This window comes from Hyla sarda, chromosome 1, assembly GCF_029499605.1.
Source record: "Hyla sarda isolate aHylSar1 chromosome 1, aHylSar1.hap1, whole genome shotgun sequence".
Lineage (NCBI taxonomy): Eukaryota > Metazoa > Chordata > Amphibia > Anura > Hylidae > Hyla > Hyla sarda.
In genome coordinates this window covers 136,287,444-136,306,203 of record NC_079189.1, presented here as the reverse complement: position 1 = coordinate 136,306,203, position 18,760 = coordinate 136,287,444, and the positions used below count along the sequence as shown (strand labels likewise).

At 40.0% G+C, this 18,760-nt stretch overlaps 1 protein-coding gene across 3 annotated transcripts in view; it reads left to right on the top strand.

Annotated features, from left to right (window-relative positions):
• GRIA2 (glutamate ionotropic receptor AMPA type subunit 2) overlaps positions 1-18,760 on the top strand; it is a 200,740-nt gene that overhangs the window by 139,841 nt on the left and 42,139 nt on the right. For all 3 annotated transcript variants that reach the window (XR_008889564.1, XM_056561936.1, XM_056561929.1), the window contains exon 12: positions 10,246-10,444. Coding sequence is in view for 2 of the 3 variants with exons in the window: in XM_056561936.1 (XP_056417911.1) it covers positions 10,246-10,444 (199 nt within the window). In the remaining variant the exon portion in view is untranslated. The remainder of the gene's footprint in view (positions 1-10,245; positions 10,445-18,760) is intronic.

The following is an 18,760-nucleotide window of genomic DNA, read 5'->3' as shown; positions in this document are numbered from 1 at the left end:
CTTTAAATATTTAAATAGCCACAATAATCATTCACACCTGAAACATAAAACACACGCAAAAAGATAGGAACCGTTACAACTGCTGGCTTTTATTGAATCACCACACTTACAGGATGTTCTCCCATATTTTTTACTATGCAACAAATACACAGATTACAACTATGACACAAAGCAATGTTTGTTTTCATAGCTGAACATTCTGTCTTCATGAAACATCCTCAAACACACAAATGGGAATCAATGTATTTAGTAGCATGTCTTTTTCCAAATCAAATAGAGGAAACAAAATATGGAATCACCTTGTTATATGTTTTTAATGCAAATACCAGCACAATTCTAAAAATGTAAACTATAATGGGGTTAAAAGGAAAATACTTATAGACCTTAATGAGATGTGAGACGTTGGTCATTGAGAGAAAGTATGGCTTCAACAAGAGAACATTCCCTTTAAACAATGGAAGGAATAATAAATCTCTTTCAAGATTGAAATCCAATATAGAATGTGTAAAAAGATGTTGATTGTTCCCAGTCAGCTGTGTGTTAAATTGGTGCAAGTACAAAAAAAATCGGATGGTGATGGAAAGTAAAACATGTGTATAATTAAAAAAAGAGGGATAGAAAATTGAAAAAAATTGAGTCTCATTTAACACATTTATACTTAAAGAAAACCTGACTTTATTGTGCAATCAGATCTTAGATTTATATTATTAAACTACTCTGGAAAATTTTTAGCTACAAGGGGAGTGACTGCTTCAGATAAGAAAGACAATTTTGCTTTTAGACAGTTTAAATAAACTACAGAACTGTAGGGCTAAGTTTCTACTTGGTTTTTTGTCCTGTGTTTTTTTGTAAAAATTAGCAGTTTCCTGCATTTGGTGTTTTTTCTGGCATTTTTTCATTTGTGTGGAAATTGCATTTTTGGCCCCTTTGACATTTCTTCAAAATTTGTTGGGTACCAAAAAAATTTTAAATAAATAAATAAAAAGTATGCAAAAAATGTATATAACGAAATCCATATTTTTTTACAATGAAATTTTTATTCATTTTTAAACAGGGATCAATTTATGTGGGCGGGCAGGGCACAAAAAATGTAGCTGACAATAATAAAAATATAGTGTGTGTGTGTTTTTCACTTTTTTTTTCTTTTGTTTAAATACTATGTAGGTAGTACTACTACTCCCAGCATGGAATACACTGTTCCATGATGGGAGTAGTAGTCCTTGTACTAATAGACAGATCACCCCGGCTGTCACTCCTGACACCCGATGCGATCGTCCATAATATAGCAGAGATGCAGAGCGGCTGTATACAGCTCTCGCATCTCTGCACTATACTCCGGGCCGGCCAGTGATATGACTATAAATTTACATTTTTATTATTGTCTGCTACATTTTCAATGCCCTGCCCGCCCACATAAATTGATCCCTGTTTTAAAAATTTATAAAAATGTTGTTATAAAAAAGATAATTTCGTTAGATACAATTTTTTCCATCACTACTGTATCTTTTTTTTTCTTTTTTTAAATGGAACCCTATGAAATTTTATTAAAAAAAGGTATCTCAATCACTTTTTTGGATTGCCAAAGTCCAAAAAAGAATAAAAGCCACCTGCAAAAATGCCAAAGTTAAAACCCACATGTCTTTTTTATTGGTGTTTTTTTTTATACCATAGACTTTCATGGGAGAAAAACACCACAATTTCAGGAAAAAAACGCCATAGGCTCAACCACCAAGGAGCTGAAAAATGAATGAAAAAAAGCCAAAAGGATAAAAAAAAAAAGCCTAACTGAAAAACGCAAAGTGGAAAAAGAATTCAGCGTTTTCTCATTGATTTACAGCTAACATCTGGCCACAGCATTTTTTTTATGAAAAAACGCCATGGGGGCCGTTTTGGCATTTTTTGGGGGAAAAACACACAAAAAAAAAACAAGTAGAAACTTAGGCTTAGCAATCTACTGAATGAAATAGGATGTACAGAAGAAAACAAGGCTAACAGTGGGCTTAGCCTTTCTAATAAAACACATAGATATGTACAGATGCACTGATGCATTTTTTGACACTTTTCTTATTTCATCGATAGAAAATAGGTTTAGTGATGATTAAAGGGGTACTCAGTAGAAAAAAAAAGGGTTTTCAAATCAACTGGTGGCAGAAAGTTACACAGATTTGTAATGTACTTCTTTATAAAAAAAAAGCTTAAAGGGTAACTCTCATTAAAATACATTTTTGCTATTGCATGCCTAAAAAATATTTCTAATATACTTTGTTTAAAAAAATTAAGTTTTCTATGTTTTATTTGTGCTTAAAGGGGTTCTCCCTTGTTTATACTGTTTTTTTATTATGTTTGTGTGTTATGTGTGTATAAGTATGTGTTTTTTTATGTGTGTTGTGATTATGTATATATATATTTTCTTACCTTTTGTGAAGATCCGGAAGCTGGCCCCTTTTTCTTCCAGCAGCTTGCTGTGTACCTTGGCCTCCACCATGTTGTTTTCGGTACGTGGGATGCCGGGGGGTGTGTTCTTGCTTCTGTCCTTTCTATCTTCTGACGTCCGATGCAAATCTTTTCTTCCTGTTTCTTCCGTGGGTCAGCGACGAATCTGCGGCCTCTTCCGGCGCATGCGCAGGTATTTTTTTTTTTTTACCAATAAAGTTTTTTTTGTCTAATTGACAAACTGTCTGCGCATGCGCGAGTATGCAAGTGCTACGCTAACAGCGTAGCGTACGTTAGGTCTACGCTAATAGCGTAGCTTCGCGCAAGCGCAGACAGACAAAAAAAACTTTATTGGTAAAAAAAAACAAAAAACAAACTACGGTACATGCACATGCGCCGGAAGAGGCCGCAGATTCGTTGCTGAGCCACGGAAGAAACAGGAAGAAAAGATTTGCCTCGGACGTCAGAAGATAGGAAGGACAGAAGCAAGAACACACCCCCCAACATCCCACATACCGAAAACAACATGGCGGAGGCCGAGGTACACAGCAAGCCACTGGAAGAAAAAGGGACCAGCTTCCGGATCTTCACAAAAGTTAAGAAAATTCATATATACATAATCACAACACAGATAAAAAAACACATACTTATACACACATAACACACAAACATAATAACAAAAAACAGTATAAACAAGGGAGAACCCCTTTAAAAAAGCCCAAGAGTACATTTCCCCCCATCTTATACACAGACTTAGGACCAAGTCCAAACACAGAAAGTGCAGCCTGGAGTGCTGGGGGGGGGGTGTCCAGCCTCATCCAATCATAGCTCCTCTCACACTAAACTGCCATATGCTGTTGGTTGGACACACCCTCCTCAGCACTCCAGGCTGCACTTCCTGTATTTGGGCTTCAGTCCATAGTCAGTGTATGAGATGGGGGGAAATGTGGTCTTGAGCTTTTTTAAGCACAAATAGAACATAGAAAACTTCATTTTTTTTTTTTTTTACCAAAGTATATTAGAAATCTTTTTTATTTACCATAAGGAGTGCAATAGAAAACATTTTTTTTAATGAGAATGCCCATTTAAAGGAGTACTCGGGTGGAAAACTTTTTTTTTTAAATCAACTGGTGCAGGAAAGTTAAACAGATTTGTAAATTACTTCTATTAAAAAATCTTAATCCTTCCAGTACTTATTAGCTGCTGAATACTACAGAGGAAATTATTTTCTTTTTGGAACACAGAGCTCTCTGCTGACATATCTGTCCATTTTAGTAACTGTCCAGAGCAGCATATGTTTGCTATGGGGATTTTCTCCTACTCTGGACAGTTTCTGCAATGGACAGGGATGTCAGCAGAGAGCACTGTGCTCATGATGTCAGCAGAGAGCTCTGTGTTCCAAAAAGGAAAGAATTTCCTCTGCAATATTCAGCAGCTAACAAGTACTGGAAGGATTAAGATTTTTAATAGAAGTCATTTAAAAATCTGTTTAACTTTCTGGTACCTGTTTAACTTTCTGGCACCGGAGTACCCCTTTAATTCTTCCAGTACTTATCAGCTGCTATATGCTCCAGAGGAAGTTGTGTAGTTCTTTCCAGTCTGACCACAGTGCTCTATGCTGCCACCTCTGGGCTTTTCATGAACTGTCTGGAGCAGGACATTTTGCTCTGGGGATTTGTTCATGCTCTGGACAGTTCATGACATGGACAGAGGTGCAGAGAGCACTGTGGTCAGGTCAGAAAGAACTACACAACTTCCTCTGGATCATACAACAGCTGATAAGTACTGGAAGGCTTATGATTTCTAAGTAGAAATAATGTACAAATGTCCATAACTTTCTGGTATCAGTTGATTTGAAAACATTTTTTCCACCAGAGTACCTCTTTAAAGGAAAACGGTCACCAGTTCCCCTGCGCTATAACCCGATACACCGCGTTATAGTGTGGGTGATCAGGAGACTGATGCAGGGTCTCGGACTGCTATACCTTCCTGCAGTCTGGAGCCCCAATCCCCAAAGGTCCCCCTCTTCTAGCGCTGACTTGCACTCTGAGGTGAGCAGCTGGTTAGATTTAATTTAAATATTCATAAGCGCCGGTCACGTGAGCGCTCAGTTGGCACTTATGAATATTTAAAGCTAGCCAGTGGGCCCGCCTCAAAGTGAAAGTCAGTGCTGGAAGAGGGGGACAATCGTAGGAGTGGGGTTCTGGACTGCTGGTAGGTATAGCAGTCCGAGACTCCGCATCGGTCTCTTGTACACCCGCACTATAACCCGGTGTATCGGGTTATAGTGCAGGGGAACTGGTGACCGTTTATCTTTAATATTTTTCAGCATGAAGATACGTTCTACCTCAGAGCAAAGAATGCTAAAACAAAGTTGATTACATGATCAACAAAGATGTCATTTCATTTGAAGCTTTATGGTGGAAACTTTTAAGATAGGTTCTCAACAATACTTCATCCTGAGTTGATCTGTTAACTGCTCCTTCAGAAAGATAGAACCAACCAGATATAGAATTTTATTTATCACTAGTGAAATCCTTGTCTCAAAGAATTTAGAAACCACAAAATACCAAGTTGGATTTTTTTTGTTAATGATTCCATTCTTTACTTGATCTGGAAAAAACCCACATTTCTAATTAAAATCATGTACTTTACGTTTGAGGTATGATTCATGAAGCCAGAATGTTTAGTTGTTAGTAAAACATTCTTTCATGTAATATGGGTGATTTGTGTATTTACACAGAGGTAAAAAGAACGGAGTGAGCCAGAAACGGTACATCAACAAACAGTTTACAGTTCATGCTTAGGGGAAAATCATTTATGATGGTATTGGCCCCATAGGTTGAAGTAATTTTCTGCCTTTTTGCATACTGTCAAGTCAGGCATCTTGGTAAAGGCTTGTAAGCTCTAACCTTTACCGATTTCCAAAACTATAGAGTGCTCAGAATGTTATCTTTGCTCAGAGATTTCCAGTGTTAATTTTTGGCACATCATTCTAAGACTAGGACTGTTTACATAAATAAAAGTATGTTTAGAATGCTGTGTTAAAGATTACCAAAAAATTATATCTCTGAGTGATGTCAAAAAAAGTCTGAGTGCTCTATGGGACAATGCAGCTTTTTCTTCTGGAAATCAGATGTTTTGTTAGTTCATAAACTCAAGCAATTTGCATTGGCAATATGCAATATCATTGAAAACAAAGTAATCCTACACTCACCGCATGGGTACCGAATATCCAGCTCCTCCTCCCAGATCCTCTGTCAGCTCAGCAGATATCCATAGCGTGGGGCGCTCAGAGGCGACTCAGAGCGCCCCACGCTATGGATGTCTGCTGCGCTGACAGAGGATCCGGGAGAAGAAACTGGATATTCGGTACCCATGCGGTGAGTGCAGGATTACTTTGTTTTCACTGATATTGCACATTTTGATTTTGGATATCATTTATCCTTCACCGCCGAGGGACCTATTTATACCTATAAACCCACTGATGGTATCATTTACCGTTCTGGTTGACATGGTAGCAGTAAATACACCACAGTAGTGCCACTTGAACTCTCTTTGTCAGTTATTTGCACTGGCAATATTCTGACATGTATCTGCTAGACCTGATAAAATTAAGTTGGTTAGATTTTTCCTTTAAGAATTTGATGGGAAAAAAACAGAAGTTGTATAATATGCTCTTAGTACATCAATTTGACAATGTTTTGTGGTCATAATCTGTCCTCTCTAACACTGACATCACAATTGTTCTATAAAATGATTTTCACCAATTATCACCAAAACAAAACAAATAAAAAAAAAATGCTCCTAGGCGTTAATAAATACATTACATCAAAAGCTATCAGTTGCGATTGCAATTGTTTTCCCAATGCCTATAACTAATATAACTCCTAAAAGGAAAGATATCCGAACAAAAAATTCAATGTCCATTTCTTTGGGAAATCAATTGAATGGAAAACGTCTATGGTTGTAGTTTACATCTTCACATTACCGTTCTTTTTTAACAATCATTTTCTAGACAACTAAATAGAAGTGGTATGAGATTAATTCTCCGCGCATAAAACTAGCTTAGATATGGTGGAGACATTTGAATATGAAAGACTGCAGTATAAAGTAATAGAGTGCTTTTATCATGGAATGCCCATATCTATTTGAAGCCTATTTGTTCACTAAGATTTTCCACTCTATAATTTTCAGCCTGTGGGTTGCATCTTAAACCTTTGTTTGTCTCTAACTTGCAAATCTAAAAAAAAAAAAAAATATTTTTTTTCTTTTCTTGATTAAACTTATTTTGGTATAATTGGTATAATTTTTCTCAGATTTGTAATTTGCAGCAAACAGTAAACTATCAAAATATAATGTTAATAGTCCTGTACAGTAAATGGCGTAAACATAATGAAAAAAGAAAAAAGTCAAAATTTGCTGCTTTTTGTCACATCAGAGTCCAAATAAAAAAAAAAATACGGAAAAAAAGACGGAGCAGCGTGACGTCATGGCTCCACCCCTCCCCCTCCCATAGACCCGTATTGAGGGGGCGGACCGTGATGTCACGAGGGGCGGGGCCATGATCTAACAATGCTCCGGCCCCTGTACTGCCCGTCATTACGTGCAGAGCGAACTCGCTCTCAGCAGTAATGACAGCAGGGTGCCGCAGCAGCAATCCCGGTGGTCCCCAGCAGCGGGACCGCGGCGATCTGACATCTTATCCCCTATCCTTTGGATAGGGGATAAGATGTCTAGGGGTGGAGTACCCCTTTAATGGCCAGGGTGTGTATTCAGTCCTAGCTCAGACAGTGATGTGCGTGATCCTGTTCAGTGAGCGCTGGCCAGAGGTGAATACTGGCCCCTGCTATTAAATGGGCACTGTCAGATATAAAAACTTTTGATATGTTGTAAAGCATGCAAAAACAATATTATTTCATACAGATAAAGCCAGTCAAACAACTGCCCCCCCTGCCTGCTTGGACACATATTAGTCCTGCTGTGTCCATGTGTCATCACCTATGTCATGGACACACTTACTTGATTGACAGTTGGAAGCGCAGGGCTCAAAGCTGGAAGCAAAATCCTCCCACTGTCAGCTTGTGTCCCGCTACTGTCAGTGAGGACAAGCTGGGAGTTGTAGTTTTGCTAATGCTAGGGGAGATGTGAGCAGACAGCATACTGAGGGAGGGGGCGGAGACTTGCACAGTGAGGCCACGCCCCCTCCCTTTGAGAGGAATTCAGACTAGTGAGCTAAATTAAAAGTGTAATAAAAAAATAAGTTAAGGTGCTAGACACATAAAAAAAAAATAGATGTACATGGTCAGGATTAGGTACTGAGTGATATATTTAAAAAATATATTTTTGTTGGATCTGACAGGTACGCTTTAAATATGTAAAGCCCTGTAATAGGAAGTATGGCAAATGCTGTACAATGCCATCCTGCCGATTTGAGGAAGTAGCAAGACCGTCAGAGGGGGTACCCAGCCCTATATTTCCGATCACAGCCCCCTCAGCTATCCATACATGCTCCTATCTCACTTTTTAAAGAGAGACCACAGATCCTCTTTAACATATTAGGCCATGTTCACACATCATAAGATGAACAGCAAAATATGTTCAAAAAATAGGAATAAAATACCTCCATATTTTTTTATCTAATATTTTGCACAATGAAAGTCTTTGGAAAAGTGGCCGTCAGGGTCAAGAGTGGTGTAGTTGTCCATCACCAATCAGCTTGCTTCTTTCTCTTTTAAACAGGCATTAGTAAAATGAAAGTAGCAATCTGATTGGTTGCTATAGGCAACTGCACCACTTTTCCTCTACACAGGTTTCTATAAATCTCCCCCCAATGTTTAAAACAGCTTCTGTAATTCCCTCACTGGTATTATGGATACTTTTTAGGGTACATTCCCACACGGCGTATTTGCTGCGTATTTGCTGCTGCGTATTTTATTTTCTCTGTTGAAGTCAATGGGTAGGAAAATACGCAGCACCAAATACACAGCAAATACGCAGCAAAATACGCCGTGTGGGAACGTACCCTTAAACTGTTTTTGTACTGACAGCCACTTTTCCTTAGTCTTTTACTGTGCACAATATTAGATTTAAAAAAAAAATAGGGATGTATTTTATTACTAATTTACAGACACATTTTGCTATTCATTTTACAATGTGTGAACATACCCCAAATCAGCATTTTTATTTTACAAATGGTGTTAGACATTCATATTTTTTCAATTGTTCCGTGACATTATCCTCAACCCAATAAGCAGATTTCTGTTCTGTTTTCAGAGTGGAAGATAGCTGCAAATTTGGAACTTCCATCCATTTCACTGGAAAAAACAATTTATTTTAAAGGGGTACTCCGCTGCCTAGACATCTTATCCCCTATCCAAAGGATAGGGGATAAGATGCCTGATCGCGGGAGTCCCACCACTGGGGACCCCCCTGATCTTGCACGCGGCACCCCGTTTGTAATCAGTCCCTGGAGCGTGTTCGCTCCGCGACTGATTATCGGCGACTACAGGGCGGGCGGCTTGTGGCGTCACGCCCCCGCCCCCGTGTGATGTCACACTCCGCCCCTCAATGCAAGCCTACGGGAGGGGGCGTGATAGCTGTCAGGCCCCCTCCCGTAGGCTTGCATTGAGCGGCGGAGCGTGACGTCACACGCCGCCTGCCCTGTAGTCGCTGGTAATCAGTCCCAGAGCGAACACACTTCGGGGACTGATTACAAACGGGGTGCCGCGTGTAAGATCACGGGGGTCCCCAGCGGCGGGACTCCCGCAATCAGGCATCTTATCCTCTATCCTTTGGATAGGGGAAAAGATGTGTAAGCACCGGAGTACCCCTTTAAATGTTTCAATAATTAACTAGTGCCCGTAAGTTAAACAGATTTGTAAATTACTTTCATTAAAAAATGTTAATCCTTCCAGTACTCATTAGCTGCTGTATACTACAGAGAAAGTTATTTTCTTTTTAAATTTCTTTGCAGTCTGACCCCAGGGCTCTATGCTGACACCTCTGTCCATGCCAGAAACTGTCTGGAGCAGGATAGGTTTGCTATGGGGATTTGATACCAATCTGGACAGTTCCTAAAATGGACAGAAGTGTTAGCAGAGAGCACTGTGGTCAGACTGAAAATAAATTCAAAAAGAAAAGAACTTTCTCTGTAGTATACAGCAGCTGATAAGTACTGGAAGGATTAGGATTTTAAATATAAGTAATTTACAAATCTGTACAACTTTCTGGCACCAGTTGATTTAAAATAAATTGTTTTCCACCGGAGTACCCCATTAATGTGCATTCACTAGTATTACTGTCCTGGAAATAGGTCTAGGACATGCTTCTTCTAAGGATTGATGAAAATCTATTTTTGGAGACCATTCACACATCATAAACATATTTTTTAGAAAAAGTTCCTCCTAAAAACCCAGGAATAACTTTTATATGATGTTATACCTACTGCAGGCCAGAAGGGGCTGTATATGACTTCTATTTTGGTAGTCTTTGACTCCTTGTGTCATGCACCTCCCCTTAGACCCTGCACTAACTATAACACCATTTATTAGGTTTCCTGGAGCGTTCCTTTATAGAACTACTTATTTCAAGTGCTGATAGAATGTGCTTGTATTTTTCAGTATCCTGTGCTTTTGAAACCTTTCTTTGTAGATAATTGTATATGAAAGCATTGACATACAGCTAGACAATGTTGTGACTTTATGGTGATTTTTTTACAATAGTCATTTTTAAAATGTCTTGCTCTTAGTGAAATTCCAAACTGTATTGTATAAAAATGTATTTAATCTTATAAATACATTTCATACTTAGATCCCTTTCTGGCCGCATTGTTGGAGGTGTGTGGTGGTTCTTTACCTTGATTATCATTTCATCCTACACGGCTAACTTAGCTGCCTTCCTTACTGTGGAACGAATGGTGTCACCTATAGAGAGTGCAGAAGATCTTTCCAAACAAACTGAAATAGCATATGGAACATTGGATTCAGGGTCAACTAAAGAGTTTTTTAGGGTAAGACTATTTTGTTACAATACATATATATTTCATGTTTGATTTCTATTGTTTTGAAGTACATTGATCTTCAAGTTATAGTTGCCTCTTGCAATATGTTCATCCTGACCACCTAACCATGCTCTGACTGTCTGTCTAGTAGCACCTCTTAGAATCATGGTACTGTACTATTTGTTCTATAAATACTGTACTGCTATCCGTCCTACATGTACTATACTGCTGTCTACCTGTACTAAATGTACTGTACTGTACTGTACTACAAATAGCTCTCTGTTTTTCATATGTCCTGTATTGTCTATGTGTACTGTATTGCATTATAATGTACTACATGTACAGTTCTACTTTCTACCTGCCCTACATGTACAGTATTGCACTCCTTTATATCTTCAATGTAGTGTACTGATTTATATCTGTCCTCTATTGTTACGCTGTATACTACATACACTTTATGACCAGTCCGCCAGTGCTACATATTCTGTACTTCTGTACTGCTACATACTTGTAATAGGGCGAGCTGCTCCTTTGGATAGCTGGTGATGGTACCTCTATTATATTTTTGTTGTACACTGTATGGGCTGTATGCCTTTGCAGAACTGTATATGAGCTTTTGTCTTCAACATAGTAACCCATTTCTGACCTTCATTATGTACTGTAAGGGATTGGTTTATCAAGATTAGTTATCTATTTGTTTACTTTTTTCTTATTTAGGTTAAAGTTTTGGGGGCTTCAAACAAAATAGAATTTTTATAAAATAAAAGTATAATTCCCAAGTTAAAGGGGTACTCTGTTGCTAGACATCTTATCCTGGGGGTCCCGCCACTGGGACTCCCCGCAATCTCCATGCAGACACCAGGCGTTCTGAATTTTTTTTTTCAGAATGCTGGGTTTGGGAGGCCGTGGTCGTGACACCACGCCCCCCCCCCTCCATTCATGTCTATGCAAGGGGGTGTGACAGCCGTAGCATGTAGCATGATGTCACCAGGGGGCATGGTGTGACGTCACGACCACGGCCTTCCAAACCCAGCGTTCTAAAAATAATGTTGAGAATGCCGGATGTCTACATAGGGGGTTGGGCAGCGGGACCCCTGCAATCAGACATCTTATTGGCTATCCTATGGATAAGGGATAAGAGGTAGTACCCCTTTTCAATATTTTCCAGGCTTGGAATTAATTTTTTGCCTTGAGGGAGCCTATGCATAATTACTTATTCTGTTTTTTAACTGTGTTGTTTATATGGTGTTTGTATAAATGTTTAGGAAAAATGGTGCTATGATTGATAGTGAAGGTTACTTCCTGTTTTTAAACGAATTAACTGAAATGATGAATTTCTTTGATAAACATTGTTGAATATATTAATACCGATTGTGGATTAGGGAAATAATTATTTTGAGGAAGGTATGTAATATTATGTGCTGTTGTAATCCACTTCACACCCCCACAGTTATCAGCCCCTGCTTGTACCAAATGTTATTCCTCATTATCATCAGCCTACACATCTTTAGCGAGCTAGAGAACAGTCAAAGAATTCTGTCACATGGAAAAGTCAAGTACACAGTGAATGAGTCATAAAGTGGAGGATGAATAAAAGTAGTGAATTATTGTGGTCGGTTGTGCGTACTTACTGTGCTTTTCTATTCAATCAACATATACTTTGACAATATATGCTCACTATGTAATATGTATTCAGATCCATCAAGCTGATTCTTACAGAAAGTCAATAGGGATTAGGGAATCAGTCACAAAATGTAAAAATATATCGAAATACAGCATATCTATCTATCTAGAGAAATAGATAAACAAATCAATATAAGTCAATCAGATTCATTTTATGTAAGAAAAAAAAGATTTTTTTATGAGTCACAGTGGGTAAATTTGTACAGGATTAGGGACTCATGTAAAATATATGAGTCCCTGTTCTTTATACTGAAATGTAAAGCATACACTGTATATATTGTGGTATAATGAATCACTATGCCTTCTATCACTGTAAACATTATCCCTATGTGTTCACTTATAGAAAAACACGGTTACCCGCATTCACCACTAGGCTTAAGCCAGCCGACTCTGCTACATCTGCTTCAATGGACGTCTCCGATACCAAACACTCTGCAGGGTGCTCAGAGGCGACTGCCGGTGTTATCGCGCTGTGTGCGCTTCTTCTGGCCTCCAAGTCGGCTGGCTTAAGCCTAGCGGGGAGTGCAGGTAACCATGTTTTTCTATAAGTAGACTATATTGTGACTTGGAGTTTTCTGGTCCCCAGTGATAGTAGAGCCGCTGCCCAGTAGACTTATCTGCGGTTAAACAATAGTGCCACTACATATTGTTAAGTCTTATTATCCCTGTCTGTATCATCCCTACAGTTTGAAATTACTTTTTCCATTGCTCCTATAAAAAAAAAGTTCTAAGCAACTTGTTTGAAAGAATCATTAATGTTATATTTACAATTTAAATATTATCATATTTAAGGATTATGGTTTATAACAGATGCAAGTTACAAGCTTACTGTTAGACTCACCGCAGACAGCAGGTACCCAGGGAGCAGGAGATCCGTAGTTCAATGGTAGTCTGGAGCGGGTGATGTAGTAGATCCACTGGACCTGTGGGGCAGATGAAGCGGGCCGTGCCAGGGAGCGGAGTCTAAGGTGCCGCTGGTTTTCACCAGAGCCCGGCACAAGGCAGGTTGGGCTTGCTCCGCAAGCGACACCCAGGTCGCTACCCCTGGCACGACTCGACCACACAGGCAGCTGAGGTGAAGCGTGGTACCAAAGGAAAAGTCAAGACGTGGTCGGGCAGACTAGATGTCAGGGCAGGCGGCACAAGAGCATAGTCAGTAGGATAGCAGAAGGTCAATAGGCTGGCGGCTAGAATCACGATCGGGTCACGGAATACAGAGTTCTGGTACACGGCAGGGGACTAACTAGAAGTGCTTTCTCTAAGGCGCAAGGCAAACAAAGATCCGGCAGGGGTGCTAGGGAGGAGCACAAACTTATAAGAAGTGTACAGGTGTGAACACTAATTACGGGCGCACTGACCCTTTAAATTTCAAAGCTCCGGTGCACGCGCGCTAGGAGGCGGGGGCGCGCGGAACAGAGCTGAAGGACAGAGGTCGGGGACGGAGGTGAGTGACGGGCTGGGACTCTCATGCGGGCGCATCCCGCGATGCGATTCCCAGCTCCGCCGGGAGCTGACAGTCGGGAGGAGATGCATAAGCAAAGTATGTGTGGCAAATAAGATATGCATAACATAAATATACATATATACATATACATATATATATATATATATATATATATATATATATATATATATATATATATACACACATATAGAGATAGCCAGAAAACATACTAAAAAAACTGTAGAAAAAGTACTTAAAAAATTTAGGAAAAATATATGGGCATTCTTGCATATTGCAGACAAGAATGCGGAATGACAATATTTAATAGTTATCTGTTGCTTCTAAATTGAATAGAATACTTAAAGTGTACCTGTCATTAACAAAAACTTTTTATATAATGTAGATAATAACATTATATGTATATTTGTAATATACATCAGTTAAAAAATATGTATATTTTTGTCCCTGCAGCTATTGTCTGTGTGTCTTTGTGAGGAGACCAAATACAGGAAGTGTGGGTGGATAAGCAGGGCTCTGTACACTGAGAATAAGCAGGGCTCTGTACACTGAGGACAAGCAGGGCTCTGTACACTGAGGACAAACAGGGCTCTGTGCAGTGAGGCTCTGTGACATGCTACTGGCTCACACATGAGGATGATTGACTAGCCAGGAGCCTGCATAGAGTCCTGCTTGTCCTACCATCACTTCCTGTATTTGGCCTCCTCATAGAGACACACATGCAATAGCTGCAGAGACAGCATTTTTTCACCCAAAAATATACACATTTTTTAACTAATGTATATTACAAATATACATATAATGGTATTATCTACATTATCTAAAAAAAAATTGTTGACGACAGGTACACTTTAAGTGTATTTAAAAAGGTATAAACTCAAGTGGGACACTGGTTTACAAATAGGATGCTGTGGAGAAGGAACAAGTATTTAAAAAGGCAACTAAACTGATAAAGGACAAAAAGGTGATTCAAAAAGTTACATTTGTTCAATGTAGAGAAGAGGTATATAGTGGAGGACAAAACTAATTGTCATTATGTCTTCCTACTATACTGTGCTCTGCAGCATGGGGGAAATTAGTTGACACCTCATGCATGCTTAAACTCTTTCATGCTGCCAATATTTAAAAAGGGATCAAAAGATGACCCCAGGAATTACAGACCTGTTAGTTTAACCTCTGTTGTATGTAAATTGTTTGAGGGTTTTCTAAGAGATGCTATTTTGGAATATCTTGATAAAAATAAATGTATGACCCCCATATCAGCATGGCTTTATGAGGGATCGGTCCTGTCAAACCAACCTTATCAGCTTCTATGAGGAGGTGAGCTCCAGACTGGACCAGGGGCAATCGCTGGATGTCGTATATCTGGATTTTTCCAAAGCATTTGATACGGTGCCACATAAAAGATTGGTGCATAAAATGAGAAGGATTGGACTGGGGGAGAATGTGTGCAAGTGGGTTAGTAACTGGCTCAGTGATAGGAAACAGAGGGTGGTTATTAACGGTACTTATTCTGTTACTATTGGGGTACCACAGGGGTCAGTCTTGGGTCCTGTCCTGTTTAATATATTTATTAATGACCTTGTAGAGGGGTTGAATAGTAAAGTAGCAATATTTGCAGATGATACTAAACTTTGTAAAGCAGTAAACACTATAGAGGACAGTGCACTGTTACAAAGGGATCTGGATAGGTTGGAGGTTTGGGCTGAGAAGTGGCAGATGAGGTTCAACAACGATAAAGGTAAGGTTATGCACATGGGGAAGAAAAATCCGGGCTGGGATTATGTATTAAATGGGAGCACACTTGGGATGATTGATGTGGAAAAGGACTTGGAAGTCTTAGTTAACAGTAAATTTAACTATAGTGACCAGTGTCGGGCAGCTGCGGCCAATGCAAATAAAATAATGGGGTGCATCAATAGGGGCATAGATGCCCACGACAAGGAAATAATTCTACCACTGTACAAATCACTAGTCAGACCACACATGGAATACTGTGTACAGTACTGGGCACCAGTGTATACAAGAATGATATAGTGGAGCTGGACAGGGTTCAAAAACGGGCAACCAGGGTAATACGGGGAATGGGAGGACTACAGTACCCAGAAAGATCAGCAGAATTAGGTTTATTTAGTTTAGAAAAAAGAAGGCTTAGGGGCGACCAAATAACTATATATAAATATATCAGGGGACCATACAGAGATCTCTCCCATGATCTGTTTATACCCAGGACTGTATCTATAACAAGGGGGCATTCTCTACGTCTAGAGGAAAAAAGGTTTCTACACCAGCTCAGACAGAGGTTCTTTACTGTAAGAGCAGATAGACTGTGGAATTCTCTGCCAGAGGAGGTGGTCATGGGGAACTCTGTAAAAGAGTTCAAAAGGGGTCTGGATGCATTTTTGGAGAATAATAACATCACTGGCTATGTATACTAGAATTATAGGGACAGAACGTTGATCCAGGGATTTATTCTGACTGCCATCTTTGGAGTTGGGAAGGAATTTTTACCTCTAGTATGAGGGTTTTTTATTTTCCTCTGAATCAACTCAGTAGGGACTCATTAGGGTTATAGGTTGAACTTGATGGGCTCTGGTCTTTTTTCAACCTTATGAACTATGTTACTATGCTACTATACAGTGGTGTCAAAACTGTAGCCCTCCTTATGTTGCAAAACTACAATTCAAAGCATGCTGGGAGTTGTAGTTCGGCAACATCTGGCCCTTTAAATGTTGCCAAACTACAACTTCCCACATGCCTGGGCAGTCCGGGCATGCTTGGAGTTGAAGCTTTACAACATCTGGAGGGCTACAGTTTGGACACCACTATGAAGTGGTCTCCAAACTGTTCTCCTCCAGTTGTTGCACAACTACAACTCCCAACATGCCCTTTGGCTGTCTGGGCATGCTGGGAGATGTAGTTTTGCAACAACTGGAAGCACACTGGTTGGGAAACATTGTTTGTTACCTAACTCAGTGTTTCGCAACCAGTGTGCCTCCAGCTGTGGCAAACTAAAACTCCAGACTGTAAATGCTGGGAGTTGTAGTTTTGCAACAGCTGGAGGCACACTGGTTGCGAAACACTGAGTTAAGTAACAAACTCTCAGTGTTTTTTAACCAATGTTCCTCCAGCTGTTGCATGACTACAAACCCCAGCATGCACGGACAGCCAAAGGGCATGCTGGGAGTTGTAGTTTTGCGACAGCTGGAGGTTTGCCCCCCCTCAAATGAGTGTACGGGGTACATTCACACGGGCAGGGGTTTATAGTGAGTTTCTTGCTGTAAGTTTGAGCTGTGGCATATTTTCCACTGCAGCTCAAACTCCCAGCAGGAGACTCGCTGTAAATCCTCACCTGTGTGAATGTACCCTAAAAACACTACCCTACACTACCACAAAATAAAAAGTAAAACACTACATATACCCCCACATAGTTACCTCTCCCCCTCCCCCCAATAAAAATGAAAAACGTATGGTATGGCACTGTTTCCAAAACGGAGCCTCCAGCTGTTGCAAAACAACAACTCCCAGTATTGACTGTCCAGGCATGCTGGGAGTTTTGGAACATCTAATTCAGAACATCTAAACATCGAAGTCTAATTCTAGCATCCGGGTCCGTCCCTATGCAAATCCCTTATTTAGGCCTCAAATGCACATTGGCGCTCTCTCACTTTGGAGCCCTGTCGTATTTCAAGGCAACAGTTTAGGGCCACATATGTGGTATTTCCTTACTCGGTTGAAATTTCCTTACAAATTTTGTGGGGCTTTTTCTCCTTTCACCCCTTATGAAAAGGTAAAGTTGGGGTCTACTCCAGCATGTCATTGTAATTTTTTTTTTTTTTTACACTAACATACTGATATTGCCCCATACTTTTCATTTTCACAAGAGGTAAAAGTGAAAAAAAGACCCCCAAAATTTGTAACGCAATTTCGGAAATACCCCATATGTGGGCGTAAAATGCTCTGCGGGTGCACAACAAGGCTCAGGATTGAGAGTGCTATGTACATTTGAGGTAATTTGCACAGGGGTGGCTGATCATTACAGCAGCTCGGTTACAGCTGTTTCTGCTTGGTTGGTATTTGGCTGGTATTTTACTACTTTAAAAAAATTATAACTACATGCACTAAAATTAGTATGTTTAAAATTGTCATCTTCTGACCCCTATAACTTTCTTATTTTTCAGCATATGGGAATGTATGAGGGCTCATTTTTTGCGACATTCGGTACCATTTTTTGTTTTGATGGGACTTTTTGATCACTTTTTATTAGTTTTTTTAGGGTATGCAAAATGACCAAAAATCGGCAATTTTGGACTTTACATGCAATCTTCTGAATGCATGCACTGTTCAATGCCATGCCATCGCCAATCGGACGGAAACGAGACAGGTAGGGACCTGTCCCCATCCTCTCAGCTGTTCAGAACACCGCAATTTCACCGCAGCGGTCCTGAACAATCCGACTGAGCTGTCGGGAACTGTTTACTTTCACTTTAGACACAGTGATCAACTTTGATTGCTGTGTCTAAGGGGTTAATGCCGTGATGTCCGGCACTAGACACAGGTCCTGATAGCCACCGGGACCACCCGGCTATAACGCGGGGTTAGCCCGTGACCTTGCCTCATAGCAGGGAAGCTGGACCAGGGCGTACAGGTACGCCCTTGATCCCCAACAGGTTAAAAGACACATAGAGTTCCTTGCCTTTCATTCTCAACCAGATACCAACCAAGCAGTAACAGCCCAGCCTAACATTGCCAGGGTGGGCGATGGCCATTGTTTTTGGCTCTCCTAAGCCTAAATAACACCAGCCTGTTACCACCTAGGCCCAGGAGTGCCATTATTGACAATCCTGGCCTGTTGGTACTGGCTCTACCTGGTACCCCTGTGGCGGTCGGTACTGAGATAATATTTGGGGGTTAGCGATAGCTGTTTTAGGGGCGAATGCTTAGCCCTGACATAGTAATGGATTCAGTCAATAAGATGGCTTCCACTACTAAGCCTGAAAAATAAATGATAAAAAACCACAACACTGAAAAATAATTTTATTTCAGAAAAATACTTCTGCACAGAACGCTGGTCCTCAACATAGTCCACCGAATGTGATGTAGCCCTCTGCATACACAGATCTGAAACAAGAAGAAAAAAACAAACAAGAAAAATTAAGAAAAAAACAAACAAGAAAAAT